The sequence below is a fragment of the Microtus ochrogaster genome (assembly GCF_000317375.1).
Source record: "Microtus ochrogaster isolate Prairie Vole_2 chromosome 6 unlocalized genomic scaffold, MicOch1.0 chr6_random_2, whole genome shotgun sequence".
In the NCBI taxonomy this organism is placed as follows: domain Eukaryota; kingdom Metazoa; phylum Chordata; class Mammalia; order Rodentia; family Cricetidae; genus Microtus; species Microtus ochrogaster.
In genome coordinates, this window is record NW_004949095.1 from 4,584,277 (window position 1) to 4,604,584 (window position 20,308).

General features: G+C 39.5%; 1 protein-coding gene across 1 annotated transcript in view; it reads left to right on the top strand.

Annotated features, from left to right (window-relative positions):
- Acbd6 (acyl-CoA binding domain containing 6) overlaps window positions 1-20,308 on the top strand; it is a 151,075-nt gene that overhangs the window by 33,930 nt on the left and 96,837 nt on the right. Inside the window, exon 4 of the mRNA XM_005363891.3 lies at window positions 15,293-15,375. Within this exon, the coding sequence (XP_005363948.1) occupies window positions 15,293-15,375 (83 nt within the window). The remainder of the gene's footprint in view (window positions 1-15,292; window positions 15,376-20,308) is intronic.

Consider the following 20,308-nt stretch of genomic DNA (forward strand, 5'->3'; position numbering starts at 1 on the left):
TACCTATAAAATGGATAGCAAGTTTTCCCCTATTCTTTCGGGCTCATGACTTCTTTTATGCTGATTTGTATTCTAAATTATCATTGATATGAGTATTCCAATTTATGCCTTTCAGTAGTAAAATGTAAATAATTTTGATTTTAACCATTAAGGAACAAACGAGTCATTGAGGAGCAGAAAGCTTTCTGGGCCAATTAGGAATTGTTCTTAAGTTTTGATGCTCATAATCCAGTCAGTAGCACTCTCTTCCTAGTACACTATTAATTCTATCAGTTTCTTATCATTCATTGTGTGTGTGTGTGCATACATGAACATGTTCATGAATGCACATGTGGAGGTCAGAGGTCAGCTTCAGAGCTCTCATTTCACTGTGTAGGTTTTGGGGATTAAACTCACATTGTCAATTTGGCAGCAACTATTGAGCAATCTTGCTGACCCTGGTAAACTATTAATTAGAGGTAATTTTAATCAGATTTATTTCATTTGTTTTCATAATGAAGTTCAAATTTTTAAAAATATTCTAGTATATTTTCAACAAGTCAGGAACGCTAACAAGTGTGAGACAGTGCTAAGGTCTTGTTGAAAGAGCATTATGAACAAACTGGCATATTGTCTATAAGTAGTAAATATCTATCAAAGATTTTTATAGGAATATGATCATAAATAGTCCCAGGACATCCCTCTCAAACACTATATGCGCATTCCAATTTTATGTTCCTGGCTTATTGCTTTGAATTTGAATGTAATTAGAATAAATAAAACACTGCTATTTTGAGTCACACCTTCATCTCCAAATAGTGTCTTAACTAAACTACTTTTTCCAACTTTAAATGTTTTCTTAATGTCATATTATTTGATTTTCCCCTTTGTGAAATTTGGCAGTGTTGTATAGGGACACCTAGATTGTGCATTATTTCTTCCCTTAATCAGCAGCCCTCACTTAGTATATAATAGTATTCAGAATAAGGGTTTATTTGGTAAAAATTAATGGGACAAATAACAAATTGATTTTCATTGTTCTTCTCTGTAAAGTTGAGGAATTTACCAGTGCAAACATTTTGGCAGTCGAGACTCATGGAATGGAACATGTGAGGGCACTGGCTAACTGTGCACCCTGACTCTCAGTAAGCAGATAGAGTAGTCACTGAGCTCTAGTCTTCCTTTTGCCAGCATCATCATCAGGCATCATTAGTTACTTGAGAGCTGTGGGTACCCGCTCATTTGAGTACAGCTCCTTAGCTACTAGGATTGAAAATTCATTCAGTCTCTACTTTTATGAATGGCTGTTTACATGCAAGAACTTTTAACAAAGTGTACGAGTGTATATGGAAGAAAAGGATAGAGATAGAATAGTCAATTATCCTTATGGAAAAAGTGCATAAATACTAAGTTATTGACTGTGGTTTAAGAGTTGGCAGTATGGGGCTGGAGAGAGGGTTCAGTGTTAAGAGCACTTGCTCAGTTCCCAGCACCACAGGACAGCTCACACCATCTCCAGCACCCTCTTCTGGTCCCCATGGACATACATGCAGGCAAACATTCACTCATACACATAAAATAAAAAATAAATAAAATTTAAAAATTAGAAATAATATGGTGACTGGAGCCAAAGTACTACAGCTTTAGAGATCTCTCTTCAACAACTAGAATATTTTTTCTGTTAGACTGTGAGATTGTATGACACACTCATCACTTTCAGTATCTTCATGTAAATAACATTAGTATTTTATAATAGGAATTATTTTTAGTGCTTTATTCTAGTGAGATCTTAGAATGTCACCTTTATTCAAGCTTTAAGTTCTAATAAAGATTCTAAGAAGACATTCTTGCAGAACTTGAAAGCTATGTTTGGGGAGGATTGTGTGGGTATGGGTGTGTGTGCACGTGTGTGTGTGTGTGTGTGTGTGTGTGTGTGTGTGTGTGTGTGTATGTGTGTGAAGCCAGAGATCAGCTTAGCTATTGTGCTAACCCTGGGTCTCCTTAAATGAGTGTAATTTTTCCTTGTCTACTTATCACAGGCATCCATAACAGAAGACCTAGCTACTTAGATGTTTTGAACTATAACTGTCAGGCAAAGGATGCTATAGTTTTCTTTTGGTATTGTGGGCCAGTGTGCTGGCAACCTCTGATTCCCCCACTGAGAATGAGTGAAAGACCTTTCTTTCCTCTAATGTAGAGACTGAGGCAGTTAACCTACCAGCATGGTTTAGGACTGCGAAATACGCGGGACTCACCGTGACTAAGAACTATATAGACTATTAATTCATGGCTCCTCTCTGCTTGCTGAGGCTCTACCTCCACTTCACTAGGTGGCTGGGCCCTTGGAGGTTCAGGTCTTTCTGTTCCCACCTTCGGACCTGAGAATCTCTTTCCCCTGAGCCCTTGTCAGGTGTAGCAGTGCTTTCCTCCAGGCTGCTGGGTGCTGCATTGCTCTAGTGTGCAGATTGTCCTGGGGGAGGGGGCACAGATGCATGTTTAGACTATTATCTTCCTATCGCTGCGTTTGGGGAAAATGTGTCATTCATTCTGCCTTATGGATGCTAGATTTCCAAGATCCTTTATTTACTTTGTATTTATTAATTTATTATTTTTATAGCACTTTAGACAATATATTTGAATCATTTTCTTTTCTGTCCCCCGGATCCTCTCCTTCCCTCCCCACCCAACTTCATTATCTTTCTCTCTTAAAAACAGTACCAAAACAAAACAAGAAAAAGCATCAAGAAGCATGAAGTTCTATTTGTTTAAAGGTCTTATATTGACTGTTATCTGTGAGTGCCAAGTTAGCTTGTTATGATGTCATTTTATTAAGTATTATTTAGTTGGTCTCACTGCAGTTGAACATTTAGTCATGTTCACTCTGTGATTTTTTTTCTAATATTCTTAATAGGAAGTAAAAATACCCTTTATAAGTATGTATTAGTTGTACTTCCTGTTTTGTCAAGCCTCTCAGTCAAGGGATGTGTGTAGCCAGCTTGCCCATACTTCTCATGTGCTTTCTTAGTTATACGACCATCATCATAATCTGTTTTTAAAAGAAATGCTATAGCCTTTAGCGGTCATTCCCTAGTGCTGGCAATAATATACAATCTATTTCCATAGATTAGCCTGTTCCAAATACTTCAAATGACATAAGAACATATGACCCATTTTAACAGGCTTCTTTCATTAATATGTTTTTTAGAGTCTTCCATATTGTAGCAGTACTTTATACCTGTGTGTGTGTGCGTGCGTGTGTGTGTGTGTGTGTGTGTGTGTGTATGTATGTGTGCGCGCGCACATGCATATATATGGAGGCCAAATGACAGCCTCCAGTGTTGTTCCTAGTAGTAAGGAGGCCGTTTGTTCGTTCCCAGCTGCCCAGACCTGAAATAATCACTCAGAAACTGTATCATTTGAATCACTGCTTGGCCAATAGCTTAAGCATATTTTTAGCTAGCTCTTACATCTTAATTTAACCCATATCTATTAATTGTGTATTGCTGCATGGCTGTGCTTTATCTGCAAGATTCCGTCTGGCATCTGTCTGTGGCAGGGTTTAGGTGACTTCTCTGCGTCTCTGCCACTGCCTTCCGCCTTCTTTCTCCCAGCATTCAGTTTAGTCGTTGTGTCTGCCCTCCCCACCCCCAGCTCTACTCTACCCTATCACAGGCCAAGGCAGTTCTTTATCCATTAACCAATAAAAGCAACACATATACAGAAGGGCTTCCCACACCAGTTCCTCAGGGGTCTTTCAACTTCTTTGAGACAGGTCTCTTACATGCTTGGAGCTCAGAAAGTAGGTGAGGCCAGTAAGCCCCAGGGTCTTCCATTCTCCTCCTCCCTAATACTGGGATAAGAAGTATACACCACCATCCTTGGCTTTTTGTGTGAGTTCTGAGGATTAAACTCAAGTGCTTACGCTTGCTTGACAAATACCTTACTGACTGACCTCTCTCCAGCCCCTGTTACCTTATTCCCTTTATAGCTGAGTGGGTCCTGCATCCCATGTGAACTTTGCTATGGATTGTCTTCCAGCTGACTTTGGGTAGAACAGTCATTGCCCACACATCAATGGCTTTAATCTCCAAACTCGCATGTAATTGCTGCTGTCAGATACAGTTACTGTCTGCCCAAGCTTCCTTCCGTGAGGACAGCTGTGCCATGCTTTGATGAAGAGTTATAAATTAAGGTTTTCTGAAACTTTTTCTTGGTTTTTTTTTCTTTTTTTTTTTTCTTAGTTTCTTTTTTTTTTGTTTGTTTGTTTTCTTGGTTTTGTTCTTTTTTGTTTGTTTGTTTTCTTGGTTTTTTTTGTTTGTTTTCTTGTTTTTTTTTCTTTTTTTTGTTTGTTTTTCTGAAACTTTTTGAAGGTTTGGAACCTGTCTGCTTCGAAAATTTAAGCTATAAAATTATATTGTCTTTTAAATATTTTATGAAACTGACCTGAATAAGTTTGACAGTAATAAGAATAACAAAGATTTGAAGGTTCACTGATTATAATTATATTTCTGAATTAATTATGAATACATTCCCTTTATGGATTTGTGCTCCATTGGCTACAGTTCAGTACATGTACTTCTAAGCTCATGTCACTTTTCTTCTTGAATATATATGTACGTAACTCCCTGCCTAATGGAGACTCAATTCCACTTTGTGACTGTAGTGATAGGACAGGATCTTGCGGAGGGCTGCTGGGTGGGACATTGCCTATTACAGTGATGCCTTCTCCACTCCAGGTCTGGAAAATGAACTACAGTTTAAGTTGACCAGCAGCAGGACCACAGGGTAAGAAATCTGTCATTAGATGACTTTGTGGTTGCATGAGCATCAGAGTGTATTACACAAACTGCAGCCACTCTGATGATACTAGGTAATATGGTCGTGTGATTGTCATCCGGTCTCTCTGCAGGACTGTCTGCTGTGCAAGTGGATTTTTCAGCTAAGCAGACATATTCTTTTCCATTAACATTTCAATGGAAATTCTTTCTATTGGGATAATACATTTCTTAGCATCTTTAAACATAATTTGCTAGACAAATAATTTGTTTTCATTTTTCTTACTTCCCAAGGTTATCAAAATAATATAAGCTTATAGACCAGTTAAAGTATAGATTGCCTCTGTTTAGTAATCTAAGGTTTGCACTTAAGATACCTTACTGACTGAGCTCTCTCCAGCCCCCGTTACCTTATTCCCTTTATAGCAGAATGGTATTCTCCTGTATGGACATAACACATTTTGTTCATCTGTTATTGGACTATTGGGTTATTTCCACTTTTTGAAATTAAGATTTATTTATTTGTATGCATGTGAGCATGCATAAGTTTTTATGTATTATGAAGCCTGTGGAGGACTGAAGAGGGCATTGGATCTAGAGTTGCAGGTAGTTGTGAACCACCATGTGGACACTAGGAAGCAAACCCTGGTCCCTTGCAAGAGAAGGAAACTCTTAATGCTGAGCCACCTCTCCAGCCCCCACAGTTCTTTTGAACAATGCTGCTGGGAACATTTGTGGACAATTTTCTATTGGGCATATATCTTCATATGGGGTATAAATCTAGGAGTGGGGTTGCTTGATCAGAATCTGATCATAATCATAGACATGATAAATCCTAAATATTAAAAATTTGAAAGACAAGAAAATCCTAAAGCTCATAGTTTCAAAAGATTAAAATCCTGAATATTGAAACCTGGACAACCAAGATTATAAAAATTGGAGTTCCCTTTCAAAAGAAAATGCCACCAAGTAGGTTGAAGCTAGTCAGGAACAGTAGCTCATACCCATAATCTCAGTGCTTGGGAAACTGAGGCAGGAAAATCACTTAGTTTAAGATCACCCTGGACTTCCACAAAGTGACTTCCAGGCTAGCCTGGGCTATAGAGTGAGGCCCTTTCTCAAACAGAAAGGTAGAAGCTGAGTTTCTGGGTAACGGACTGATTGTGGGTAACTGGTATTGAGAAAGTGTAGTGCTCCTTTTGCTCCTTTGTATGGTGCTGTGCTTCCCTTTGAGACTGTTCCTCAGAGGGTGACAAGAAGTGGACAAGCCAGTACCCTTCTGAACCAACACTGCTTGTGTTTGATTGTCAAAGAAGATACACTGGGTGCGTTTAACTACCCAGCCTAACATAGAAAGACCTGTGCGTACTTTCCTTTGACTAGTTGATGGGGTTTTCAAAACTGTCCCAGTGTTTGTTTGGTTAAGTTTTTTAATTCAAGTGTGTGCAACTCATACCCTGTGTGAACTGAAAATTTAGAACTCTTCCTCTCATTAATATAATAATGACTGGGGAAAGTGAAGGACTTTATAGTCATTTATTTGGGGATTTGGTGGACCTTGCAGATTCTTCTTCAAACCATAAAGATAGATTTAATGTAGGGTGTGACTGAGGCTTCCAAAGGTTCATTTTAAGGTTGGAAATTTTTGATGGATTGCCCAAATAATATGGCAGTGATGATTTAAAAACTCACCATTTATCTGTATTGGAATGCCATATAGCTTATGAAATTCCAGAAGTTCTTAATAAATTAAAGTCACATTTGTCTGGAGAACCCATTCAGTTGTTGATTGCTTTAAAAATAATTACACGCACAGCAGGATGAGGAGACCCCATCATGTCACTGCTTCATCAACGACACTGTTTCGTCAGCCTCGAGGAGTGCTTATGAGTTCTTATAGACTGGATTTCCACATAGCCAGTATAACGCCAATGTGGTCCAGATGAGAAGACAGAAAAATCTAACAGAATGACGATGTTTCAAATCCTAAAAGAATTAGAAAATGGACAGCAGCATGTAGAAGGTGAATGTGAATGCATTCTCTGAGGGGAGAAAATTCATGCAGTATAGGGCTCGACATTGCATTTAATAACTATGGAAGTTGGCCAGCTCTATGAATTGCCTCCACTCAGTTGCCGTTATCAGTTTCTACAGTACAGTAAATACACTTTTTTGTATTTTTTCCTTTTAGTTTTTTTGTTTGATTTTTAAGTGGTTGGCATTTTTAAAAATAATTTGCTATGTTATATATTTCATCTTCACATTGCCTGTGCTAGAAGTATACATTATATAAGGTTTAGAGAGTTCTGGTTCATTTTTATGGCTTTTTGTTGCAAAATGGACTCAACAATAGAGTGTTATTACCTAAGTGAACTCCTACCTAAGGATTGTGTGTGTGCATCAAGACTCAAAGCTTTCCCAGGAGAGATGTTCTTTTTGTATATCTGCATTTGTGCCACATAAACTTACTACATTGGCTCTTTGGGTGTAACTCCTTGAAAATTTTGATTTGTCTCATCAAAACACATAGGTTTCCATTAAGGGAGTTAATTTATTTCATTGCTGTGTGTGTGCAGGAGCTCAGGGAGAGCAGAAGAGGATTTCAGACCCTCGGAACTGGATTTAAAGTCAGTTGTGTGCTGACTCTTATGGGTGCTGGGGAGCAAACTCTAATTCTCTACAGGAGCAGTACCTGTTCTTACCACTACGCCATCTCTGAAGCTACCTCCCCTCCCCCCACATACCTCCTTTAAGGATGTTTTAGATGACAGCATTTATAAAGCTGAGTGCACATGGTTACCAAAGGGGGGGGAAGGGTTTTGAAAAGATTAGTAAAATTCCAAAAAGAAGGGAAAAAAGATTTTGAAGGCATGAGGAGGCCACGGTATGCAGCAGAGGCTTGACACTGTAAGGGGGCCTGGAGCTCCTGCAGGGAGCTTGAGAAAGGCCATTGGTGAAGGCGCAGCCTTAGTTTCAGGTGAAGCCTCAGGATTGAAGAGGCTGTGGGAGTTGAGGCAGTGTTAGGGTCCCTGATTAGAGCCCATGAGAGGCTATTGGTGAAAGTGCAGGCCAACTGAAGCAGGAGACGTCAGTGTTTTGGAGATACCAGTACCACAAACAACCACCAGGGACAGCAGCAGGCGTGGAGTGGAGCTGGCCTGAACCTATGAGACAGGCTATGTGTGCTGTGACAAGCTGTTTGGAGTCTAGAAGATTGTAGACCCTGAGTTTTATGCTGTTGAACTTTGGTTTTGCCTTGATTTCATTGTGACTCTCTTTATTCTTCCTTCTTGGGAAAAGAAAGTATTTAAATTTTTTTAAAAATAGGAACCCACAGTTAGGAGATCTTGGCTATTTTAGAAAGGCTTTAGAACTTCAGAGACTTGGATATTATAGAGAAACTTTGAACCTTGAAAGAGGTTTTTGGCTGTTTTAAAGGGATTGAACCTTTAAAGGTTTGGGTTTTTAGAGGCTGTGGGACTTACAAAGTTTGGAAAAGGCCTGACAGCTGGATCTCATGGCATTTCCTCAGCTGAGGCTCCTTCCTCTCTGATGACTTACTCCAGCTCGTGTCAAGCTGACACACAACCAGCCAATGCCGGTGTCTTGTGGTGTGTTCTTCCAGTTGTTAAAAGGAAGAAGTAAGCCACTGGCTCTTCTGGAGGATGGGATAATTTCCTGCTCTGCCTTGTTTTGCTTTGTTACGGGCTATAGACCAAGCTGACCTCAGACTCCTATCTTTGCCTCGACCTTGCCAGTGCTAATGCCACCAGTGTGTTTGTGTGGTACTGGGAACTTTATGCTTTATGCTTGCTAGGCAAGCACCCTGCTAACTAATTTATGCACATTTTTACTGATACTATTGTCATTATTTAGTAATGGTTTGCAGAAAAGCTTGGAGAAGAATACAGTTCTTCATAGAAATAGCACAAGCTTGGTTGTCAGAGTTCTTTGGGTGGAAAGCCACTATTGCACTTATTATGTCACATTGCCTGCTTTCCCTCTCTTCAGGTTTCCACTCTGTCAAACCTGATGGATTTCATCAAATCTAAGACAGACGTTCATTCAACTTTCTAACATTTCTGAAATCTGACTATGTCTTAAAATTGATGGTAGGTCATAGTTATTGGCTGGTTTTTCTTTCTTAGCATTGTAGAAAATAATGGTACTTCTCGTAATTGTAGCCTGTGTTAAATGCAAGATGGTGCCAGCGCCAGCTCTGAACTCTTGTTCTGAAGTGGAACTGGGGTAGTGTAACTTCATGGAAGATACTGACCAGGTACTAGTCTTCCTTTTCTTGCTCTCCATTTTCCAGAAGAGTTTGCACGAAGTTGGCATTATTCTTCCTCTACGAACTGGAAGAACTTGCTAGTTGTTTGGATTTGAGAGGTTTGCTGAGATGTGTTAGAAGGGTCAGACGTTTAGAGCCAACACCCCCCCCCCCCCCGCTCGAGCATCTGCACCTGTGTTAATGAGGCACTCGCTTTGCAGCATGGCTGTATCTTGACCATAGTTTTTACTATGTTAACTGACTTAAATGATATCATTTTTCATGCTGGGTTCTGTTCTATCTAAATTGATCTATCTTACATCCTGAAAATGATCATGTGAGGTAGGTAAATTTTCCAACTTTACAGATGAGGAAAGAAAGACAGAGCAGTTAGTTAACTGCACAAAGTCCTATAGTTCAAGCTGTAAACAAGTTAAACACATGAATAGAAGAGAATCCGAAAGGGTACCATGTGGAAATAAGAAACCACCTTATACATATTAGTGTGCCAATTTTTGGAATAAGTATTTTTCAAATACCAAAGTGTTTCTTACTGGTTTTAATCTTGACCCTGTAACTGTGAGAGAGCACAGATCAGGTGATCAAGGTTCAGGTAGCTGGTTGTCCTTTTCTCTCTCAGTGAAGGAGCATTTGGATGTCTTACATAATATAGCTTGAGGTGCTACAAAGACCTGGCAAATTTTATCACATTCTCTGCCAAATCGAAGACTTCCTTTAACTGCTGATGCAACAAAATAACTTAATGGATTTTGAGTAGAGAAAAATGGGATATACCTCTCAGCTTTAGAAAAGCTAATTACATTTATTTATCTGGGGGCCCCTCATGCCACAGCACTCCTTTGGAAGTCAGAACAGCTTGCAGGTACCTGCTCTTTTCTCCCACCTGGGGGCTCTGCGGTGAGACCCGTTGTCAGACTTGGTTGGTGGCAAGCACCTTTACCCTCGGCGCTGTCTCTCCGCTCTAACCTCTAAGCTTTTGTGAGGGACATTTCACCAAAGTGAAAATCAAGAGGCAGGAATGTTACCCCTTGAGTGGATGAAATGAACAGAACAGATAATGTATTCGGTGGCTTTGTTTTGGTTCAGTCTGACAATGGCCGACTATTTCAATTAGTATGTGTTGAAGATACAGTATTTTATCACCCTGAAGTTGTTGCAGAGCCATAATATGTATTTGTTCATTTGCTTAAGAAAGAACAATGCTAGGGATAAAGAATATATTTGGAATAAGCCACATCTAAATGTGATGTTTATTTCTTTTCCTAAAGGTTTTAATTAAAATATATTCATTATGCATAAGATTTCATTATATCATTGTCTGTGAGTAAAAATCTATAAATAGCCCAAATATACAACTGTTGGATATTGGTATATTTCATTACTGCATAGACATTTACAGTAGGTGTAGAATTGTTTTGGGGACCTTGGCTCCTCCATGGGAAAATAAGCAAGGTAAGCTGTGCGCATGCTTAGGCTTCTTTCCTGGGAGCAGAGCCTGAACTGTGGCGAGGGAGGACAAAGCCAGAACTTTCTGAGCAGACTCCCTGATTCGAGCTAGAGTTTGAAAGGGCGCTGGAGGGGACATCCTGCCTAGAGCTCCAGAGAGCGCAGATGATCCCTTGACTGCATCCTAACCTGTGCATGTGTGAAAGGAAACCGGCGGCCCAGGAAAAGGCACACAAAAAATGGGGTAGCCATTTTCCTAGAGCTAACGTAGTCCTGACAATATTTTATCACCAGTGCATTTACGAGTGAGTCTATTAAGGATCAGACTGATTTCGGGTAACTTTATTGACTTGTTCCAAAACAGAGCCCAACCTAAGGAAAGTAGTGTAACAAGATCTGGCAAACAGGAATGTAAAGTTTACAGTGTGCAGCTTACAGGAGAAATCTTTTAAGCAAGCAAGAAAAAAAAATAGCCAAGAGAATAAAAGAATAATAAAAGTGGATGCAGAAGAGATAGTGTCTTACTTAGGTTTTTGTTTCTGTGAAGAGACACACACTATGACCACAGCAGCTGTTATAAAGGAAAACGTTTAATTGGGGGCTGCTTACAGTTCAGAGGTCCAGTCCATAGTGATTTGGCAGGAAGCATGGCAGCATGCCGGCAGACATAGTGCTGAGAGTTCTCTATCTGGATCCAAAGGCAGCATCTGAAACCTCAAAGCCTGCACCCAGTGACACACTTCCTCCAACAAGGCCACACCTACTCCAATAAGACCACACTTTCTAATAGTGTCACTCCCCGTGAGCCTGTGGAGGCCACTTTCATTCAGACCACCACAAATAGAGATGATGAAATACCAGAGATGATAAAATACCTAGTGTAAATAAACACATATATATTTGGAGACAGGGTTTCTCTGTGTAACCTTGGCTGTCTTGGAACTAGCTCTGTAGACCAGGCTGGTCTTGAACTCACAGAGATCCACTTGTCTCTGTCTTCTGAGTACAATTAAAGGCCTGCCCCACCACCGCCCAGCTTGTAAATATATTACTATGTTATTGCATGTTGTTATATGTTACATATAAATAAATTTTCAGAGGAAAACATAAGCATCATATAGAGTAATATGAAGGCCACATAAAAACTACAGAAAGGATGGTAAAAGATCTTCAGTGAAAATATACTATATAGGATCAACAGCATATTAGCCAGGGAAAGACCAGTGGACTGGAAGATGTGACAAGTGAAGGCAATCAAAATGAAGCAGGGAGCCTAAAGGGGTGAGAGAAAACAGGAAAAAAATACATAAATAGCTGAAATTCTCAACATTTGCTGAACACTGCAAATCAGATTTTCAACCTTTAATCATTGGGACCAGAAAATGTATCTTTATGAGTCCTTGTTGGGGACTGCAGACCACCAGACCCTGAATTTTCTGCAAACACCTTGTTTTCCTCCGCCCTGAGCAGCCTGCAGCTGTTCTGAGCATGGACCTTGATGGCAGGGGAGTGGTTTCTGGTGGCTGCAACTGAAAGATCCCAAGAACTAGGGCATCGCCAGAGCCCTATATAAGCTGCCCCTGAACACAATAAAGGAGGCATTCTTGTTTCAAGGATGACCCATGTCCCCATGTTTCTGTCTGTGTGTTTGTGTGTTTAAATCTCCATGCCCTTGACTGAGACTCGCTAACCATCTCATAGTACAAGTGCTGTACTACGGGTGGGCTTAGTACCATACCGTGCATATAGCACATGAGAGCTGTCCTGTCCATCATAGCAGCAGCTCTGGTCTCTGCTAGGTGCCGGTGGCCCTACTATATGGAGGGAGGAAAACAATCACCCCTGGACGAAAGCCACCTCCACAAGCCCCCAGGTCTAGAAGCTCAATGAGCCCCATGCAAAAGAAAGTTAACAAAGTTGTGTCAATAAGCGTCATATTCAAAATTTTGAAAAGTAGAGAAAAAGATAAAAATCTTGGAAGCAGCCAGACTGGAAACATGGTACAGAGGATCAGAGGTGGAGATAACAACCTCCAGCTTCTTCCAGAAGTGAAGGGCGCCAGCGTGGCTGGGACAGTCGATGTGACTTTCAAAGATGGAAGTAGATGTTCTTGAAATTTTCCTATTCTTGTGTGACCTAATTCCTCTCCTTTGTCTATGAGACCTGTTAGTCGATCTTCTGTTTAATCTATACTACTTGTAAGATATGAGTTTTCTCTTTGGGTTAGTGAGCTTTTCAGTTCCATCTGCATTTCAGCCTGAGTTCTCTTCAGTGTTTCTATTTCTTACTGAGTTTTGTTTTCAGATCCTGGTGTCCTTCTTATTTCCTTCAGCCCACGTCTATGTCTTCAGGGCATTACTGAGATATGTATTCCCTTTATGTTCATTGACCTGTTTCTTTGTGTCCTCTCTAAACTTCTTGAATTCTTTGATGAAGTTCTTGATAGTTCTGTTAAGATCTGTACCTTGGGATCCAACCATCTAATTCTCATTGGAGAACTTAGGACTTGTGGATTTTGGAGGAGACTTACTGTTTTGATTGTCATACTGTTTGTGCTTTTGCAATGAGACCTGAGTGTGAAAATTTTTTGTTGTTGGTTTTGGGTCTGATATGAACACACAGTCTGGGTTTTACACGATGTCTTGTTCCAAGCCTGCATGTTGGGAAGGTACAGGCAGGCCTGCTAAGACAGCTGGGGCGCTGGGCATGGGTCCTGGGTTTCATCTGAGAATTGGGGTGAGTGGTGGAGGCTTAGGGCTAAGAGGGCTGGGGTGTGCCTGGTTAGTCACAGGGTATGCTGACTGGGCTGTGCCTGCTATGATGTGCCATGGAATAAGGTCTTGCAGACTGAAAGTGAATGTTTATAATATGATCGTGAACATTTATTAAAAATAAAAAGGGATATTGCATCTCCATGGTAAAGATGGACACTCTCACTTGTGATCAGTAAGAAAGAAGACTGCCTTTGTCACTACTGAACCATAAATCCTGCTGACCTTCAACAAGAAAAAGAGTAAGTCACACACAAACTGGAAAGGCAGAAGTAACACTATCTGTATTCAGAACTGATTTGATTTTATATTTGAAAATATCAAAAGGGAAACCACTTTAATCCATTCCTCCCCTGGACGACTTGCTGAACTTCAGCTGTTCTAATAAGTGTGGACCTCCAGTATGCTCAATATGAGGCATTTTTCATTGACTTATTTGCCATTTAGATTCTCTTTGGCACAGTGTATTAGTTACCTTTCTCATCCTGTGACAAAACACCTGACTGAAGCCACCAGAGGGGAGAGGTTTATTTGGGTTTCGGTTTCAGATGGTGCAGACAGGCACAGGAGAGTGTGTGTGTGTGTGTGTGTGTGTGTGTGTGTGTGTGTGTGTGTGTGTGTGTGTGTGGTGAAGGAGCTACACACACACATTGCAGACAGACCACACAGCATGGAAGCTGCTCCAGTGACCCTCCTACACCAACCAGGGCCGCCTCCTAAAGTTGCCCAGCCTTTAAGAGCAGCACTGCCGGCATGGGATATTATAGTAATGATGTCTGTTCAAATCTTTATCATAATTTGCTTCCTTATTATTGGCTTTTAATAACTATGGACTTCATTGATAGGTGTTTTGCCAAGATTTTCTTGTTTGAAGCTTCATTGTACAAGTTCTTAGACCTTAATAAAGACTACTACTAACTTTTTTCTTTTTTAAAAAAGATTTTTTAGTTTATTTATTATGTATACAGTGTTCTGTCTGCATGTATGCCAGAAGAGGGTGCCATATCTCATTACAGATGGTTGTAAACCATGATGTGATTACTGGGAATTGAACTCAGTACCTCTGGAAGAGCAGCCAGTACTCTTAACCTCTGAGCCATCTTTCCAGCCCCTAACTTTTTTCTTTATGAATCATACTTTTACTTTTATAATTAAAAAACTGTCAAACCAAGGGTTATCTAGGCTTACAACTCTAGGAATTGTTTTTTTTTTTCTAAGAGGCTCAATACTTGGTTTGGTTCTCACACCCTCTTCCCCTTCTTCCTTCTTTAGTTTTCTTATTTTCAACTTTATTAAGTTTGCATTTCTTTTATTTATTTATTTTATAATATGGGTGTTTTTGCTGGCTTGTCTGGTACCACGTGTGTGCCCAGTGTCTGTAGAGGTTAGAAGAGGATGTTAGATCCCCTCTAACTAAAGTTGCTATCAGATGTGAGTCACCATGTGGGTGCTGGGAACTAAACCTGCCTCCTAGAAGAACATCAAATACTTTTAACTTCTAAGACATCTCTCCGACTCCTAGTTGCACTTCTTAAACACCATGTTTGTTCCAACTTTATCCTATCAATGGTGTCGAAATTTAAAATATAAGAGGATTGACTAAAGTAAATTCTTACTTTCACTTTTTCTTGTATAAAGGAAAGCATTCTCAGACTGATATGGGAGCTATAATTTCAGAACTGAAGAAGCTGAGGCAGGAGAATGGCCATCAGTTTGATTTTATTAATTACCTTAAAATTATTACTAACACTCTGAAGAATTGGTTGAGAATAAAATCTTTGTCTGTCTTGTCTTTTTTGGAGGGGCGGGGGTTTGAGATAGGGTATCTCTGTCCTGGAACTCACTCTGTAGACCAGGCTGGCCTCAAACTCACAGAGATCCACCTGCTTCTGTCTCCCGAGTGCTGGGATTGAAGGCATGTGCCACCACCCCCCAGCTTAATTTTGGTGTTCCTTAACAAGTTGATAAATTTTAAATACATGTTGCTTTAGTCCATACATCTTTTTCCATCTTCTCCTTTTCTTCCACAGGTATCAGAGAAGAAAGGAAAAGAAGCCAATAGTGGTTTTGGTGGGCCAGTCGTTAGCTCTCTATATCATGAAGAAACAATCAGGTAATTTCTCTTCTGTTCTTTGACTATAGACATACACACACACACACACACACACACACACACACACACATACATGCACGCATATGTATGCATTATGTGTGCACATAAGTATATATGGTATATATGTATTTTAACCTGAAAATAAACAATTTGTAAAACATCCTTCTTCTTCCCTTCTTGCCTTTGTTCATTTGTTCTTTTTTTTTTTTTTGAGACAGAATTTCTCTATGTAGCCCTGGCTGTCCTGGAACTCACTCTGTAGACCAGGTTGGTCTCAAAGTCACAGAGATCCACCTGCCTCTGCCTCCCAAGTGCTGGGATTGGGATTAAAGGCATGCGCCACCACACCTGACTCAGTTATTCTTTTACTTGGATTCTGGGAATCCATACTAAGGTTGGCAAGCCTGCACAGCAAATGTGTTAACTATTTTTAAACAAAAGTTTAATGAATGTATTATTTAACAGAGCTGTTAGCTTTTGTGCTGTATAAAAATATTCTAATCCTTTTCTTTTCACACTGTGTATAAGTCAGGAAAAGAATCACTGTTGTTTGTTTGAGACAGGATCTCTCTATTTTGTAGCTCCTGCTGTCCTAAAACTTACTATGTAGACCAGACTGACCTCGAACTCAGGGAGATCTACCCACCTCTGCCTCACTAGTGTGGGGATTAAAGGTGTGCACCTCCCTGCCCGGCTACTCTTGGTACTTTTTTCTTTGTTCTTGTTTTGTTTGTTTGTTTTTGTTTTGTTTTCTTTAAGGCGGTCTCATTTGGTCAAGGTCAGCCTTGAACTCACTACGTAGCTGAGGAGGACCTTAAACTTAAACTCCTCACTTTCTTGCCTCTGTTTCCTGAGTGCTAGGATCACAGGTATATGCCACACATGATTTTTCTTAGTACTTTTGGCATTTTCATCTATATGTAATAAATATTATTGAGCAAAATATTGTGCTAGAGGTAAACGTAGTTAGACTTGACCTTAGTTCACCGAGTCATCTAAATATTGATCTTTTTATGCTAGTTCTACTTTTATCATATGTTTATTTATTGTATGTATGGGAGGTTTGGCATGTGTGCCACAGTATATATACAGAGAGAAACATGAATGCTCAGAGTATTGAAAGCCCTTATGCTCTTACAACCATAGTAATTCTCTTACTGTTCTCTTACTACTACAGTGGATGTGGAAACCAATAGTTAGTCACGCTTACAATGGGAAAATTCATTTTACAATGTTACAATTCCATTGTAATAAATTTAATCCTAATAATTTTTCCTGTACTGAAATGTTAGATTATTACAGTAAAGTACCAGCTGTATACTTAGAATTTCTTCAGATGGATCAAAATGTGGTTCAACAATAAAAACAGACTATTTTCTGAAGTTTATGCCATGGGTATTTGGGTAATATATGGTACTGTTACTTTTCTAAGTCAATTTGTGCTTTAACTGATGTTAATTACAAATTCTTGACAGAATTATGTTGACAGAATTATAAGATAATCATTGTTTTTTCAAAAGGATATAAAACAATGTCTTTTATAGAATGTTTTGGTTTTGATGTTTTAAGACAGGGTTTCTCTGTGTATCCATAGTTGTCCTGGAACTCACTTTGTAGACCAAGATGGTCTCGAACTCACAGAGGTCCGCCTGCCTCTGCCTCCCAAGAGCTGGGATTAAAGGCGTGCGCCACCACACTCAGCTTTTGCAGCTTATTTTTGAGTACTCTGATATATAAACTTTGTCATGTTTCTGCTGGATTTGCTCTAGACATCAATACGTACATTGAGAAATTAGGGTAAGAATTAAAAGTAGAATAAGTGAAGGGTGTAATGCCTACTCTATCCTGCAATGAGGTTTGAGCTTCTCAGTTATATTTTGTAGTTTGATACCTTATAATCTGCTAGAATTTTAATTCCACTTACCCAGGCAGCCATCTGGACCTTCTCTAAGCAAAGCCAGTCTAGTGTACAGCTGAAATGATTGATGGGCTCTGGAATTGATTAGTTGTTCTGTGAGACAAATGAAGTGTCTTGGCAGAAAATACCAGAGGTCACTGCTGTGGTCAGACCAAAAAGCTCATAGAATTTCAAAGAGATGTTTTCATTGTTGACTTATAAGTTTCAGTTTTTAAGCAGTAATAACATTTTGAGGTTATTTTGAAAAATAACTTTTCATTGGTTACTGGCTGCTCTTTAGCGTTGATTATAAAGAGGAAGAATGTAGGTAAAAACTAAGATGAAAATCAAAACAAAGCTTTGTGCATTGTTTTCTTGGTCAGAATAAAAACTTGAATAAAAGCATAGAAAGCTTGACACTGATAAGGAAACTACTGTGAATTGTTAAAAGCAGTATGTAATTGGATAAAAGGTGGCAGCATGGAGTGGTTTTATGGCTATTTGTAACATCTGATGGTACAAAATTTTACTTAGGGTCTCATGCAAAGCCTCACATTGTAACCTGGTTTTGGCAAGTCTGTTTAAGGACTCTATTAAAAACATAGTTTATGTTTTAAAGATGGAGTATTTGGGTTCTGTTGCTGTCATCAGGCTTAGTCATGAGACACACCGTTCTTAGCCCTAAGAGCCTCTGTTTGGCTGGTTGGTGTAATCCTTCTCTATTTCACTGCTGCCTGTGATCAACACGGTGTTAACACTTTGGTGATCGGTGATAAATTAGATGACATATGTCTTGTTACAGTCTGGTTGTTGTTGAGGATACACAAGTGTGTACAGGCAAATGGGCAACTCTCGTGAGGATCTGACTGCTCAGAATGAACTTGAGCTATGGATTTATTCAGCCTGTAAAACCTCAGCTGGCATAAATAATTGAGAAAGCAAAGGTTTGTCTGTGGTGCATACCTCAGGGACTTATGGCTCCCTTCCTGCTCCCTACCTCCCTTTCTTATGAAAATGATCCCAGTTGCACTCCCAGATAATAACACACCAAGCAATTAAAAGCCATGGGTGGCTGGAGAGAGGAGAAAAGGTTTAGTTAATGAGCTTTTCCTCTCCCAGTGCCCATGAGAGCCTCAGGAATGACAAGGCGATTAAAGCAAAGAGATAATTATAGATTATGTGAAAATGGGTCCCTGGGGACAGGCAGGTCTTGACATAAACAGTAAGTGTTGTAACAGTCTCCTGGCTCTCACATTCGCCCTTTTCTAATGTGCTTCATTTAGCTCCTGTGTGCTCAGTGCCATGATGCCAACCAAGCATACAGGCAGATCCACCTGTTTGCAGATCAACAACCCTTTAGAAAAGGGGTTATTCACTAACCAGATTCACCATCCATCCTTTAGCTCCCTTCCTTTGCTCCCTTCCTTTCCCCTACTTTGTACTCTCCTTTCTCCCCTATGCCCTCATCTTCAGGTAGTGATTATGAAATGCTAACACTTGTTTACAAAGTTTCCTGTGGATATATGTGCTTGTGTATCAAAGTATGCATATGTGTGTGTAAGTTTTAAATATAGTTTATCCATTACAATATTAAGTGAAGATATGTTGAGGCTGGGAAGAAAGCTTAGCAGCCAAGAGCACTGACTGATCTTTTAGAGGTTCCAGGTTTGATTCCTAGGACCCACATGCTGGCTTACAGTCCCAGTCCTAAGGGATCTGACTCCTTCTGACCTCTGAGTACCTTGCACATATGATACATGAATATACATGTATGCAAACACTCATACACACAAAACAAGCTTTGGAAATTAAAAACAAGAGAGGCAATATATGCATTATAAGTAATAGAAACAAGGTCCCTCACCGTCTATTCATCTAAGAATAGTCCTCCTCTTACACTTTGGTCACTCTGCTCAAATCATGGTCCCTTATTTTAAGGTTTTTGAAGCTCTAATTAGGATTTGTTAGATGGATTGATTAATAGTGATAATGCCCAAGTATGATAAATTACCTCACCTTAAAACGTGCTATATTATTATATATTTTTAGACAGGGTCTGACATAGCCCAGGATGGCCTTCAACTTTTGATTCTCCTGCTTCTGCTTCCTAAGTGGAGGTATACTATCATGTCTTGCTATGCTATATTATGAAGCTAATATAATGACAATCATCATCATTAGCTGTTTGTACTCATAATCATATTATGTTCTATGAGCTATTTCACTTAATCTTATTAGATGTAGATGTTAGTGGTATCCCTGTATCCCAGATGAGGACACACATATAAGGTTAGATTTCTTGCCCAAGGTCAATATGGGTAGTACTCTTCCAATTACTATGCCTCACTGAAATGTTTGAAGAGACAGCATAATTTCTAATTAATGAAAAAGAGTTTGACAGTTGCTATTGTATTAGTATAATATCTTCAGTTAAAAAAATCCAATACCTTTTCCTTTCAGTGTTCATAAGAATGTACTTCCCTGATAAAGTTTGACTCTAGTCTCTCATTTATCACTATGCTGATGATGCTTCCTTTGGATTGTTTTATTGATTTTAGACTCAGTTTAATGGTTGGGAATGTTAACTGGCCCTGTGGAGAAGTCTTTTAGCAAAGCAGGTGTGTGAATTTTTCTGGTGTGGGCACTGATTTTCCAGGGATCGATCAGAATTAGGCATTTTTTTTCATGGAGACATTTAAAGCATCAGCAGTTTTCCTTCAGATTTGTTACTAGCTAGGCAGAGTCTAAAAGGCTGAGTAGCTCTTCAGCAGTCAGGGTCTGTATAAAGTCACAGCTAAGTAACTCTACAGTATAGCTAATTATCTTTCATCAGTAGACAATTTCTACATGTCTGTTTGACAGACAAGGGTTCAAGAATTATTTTAAGAGTAAACTACAGAAATCCAGATAGTTTGTAAGTGCTTTAATCTTAGGGCAGTATTCCTTAAATGTGATCACTGTTCAAACAGTGTTTGCCTCTACTGGTTCTTTGCCTGTTGGTCTTATAACCAAAGTATTTCGTAAAGGAGCTATGAC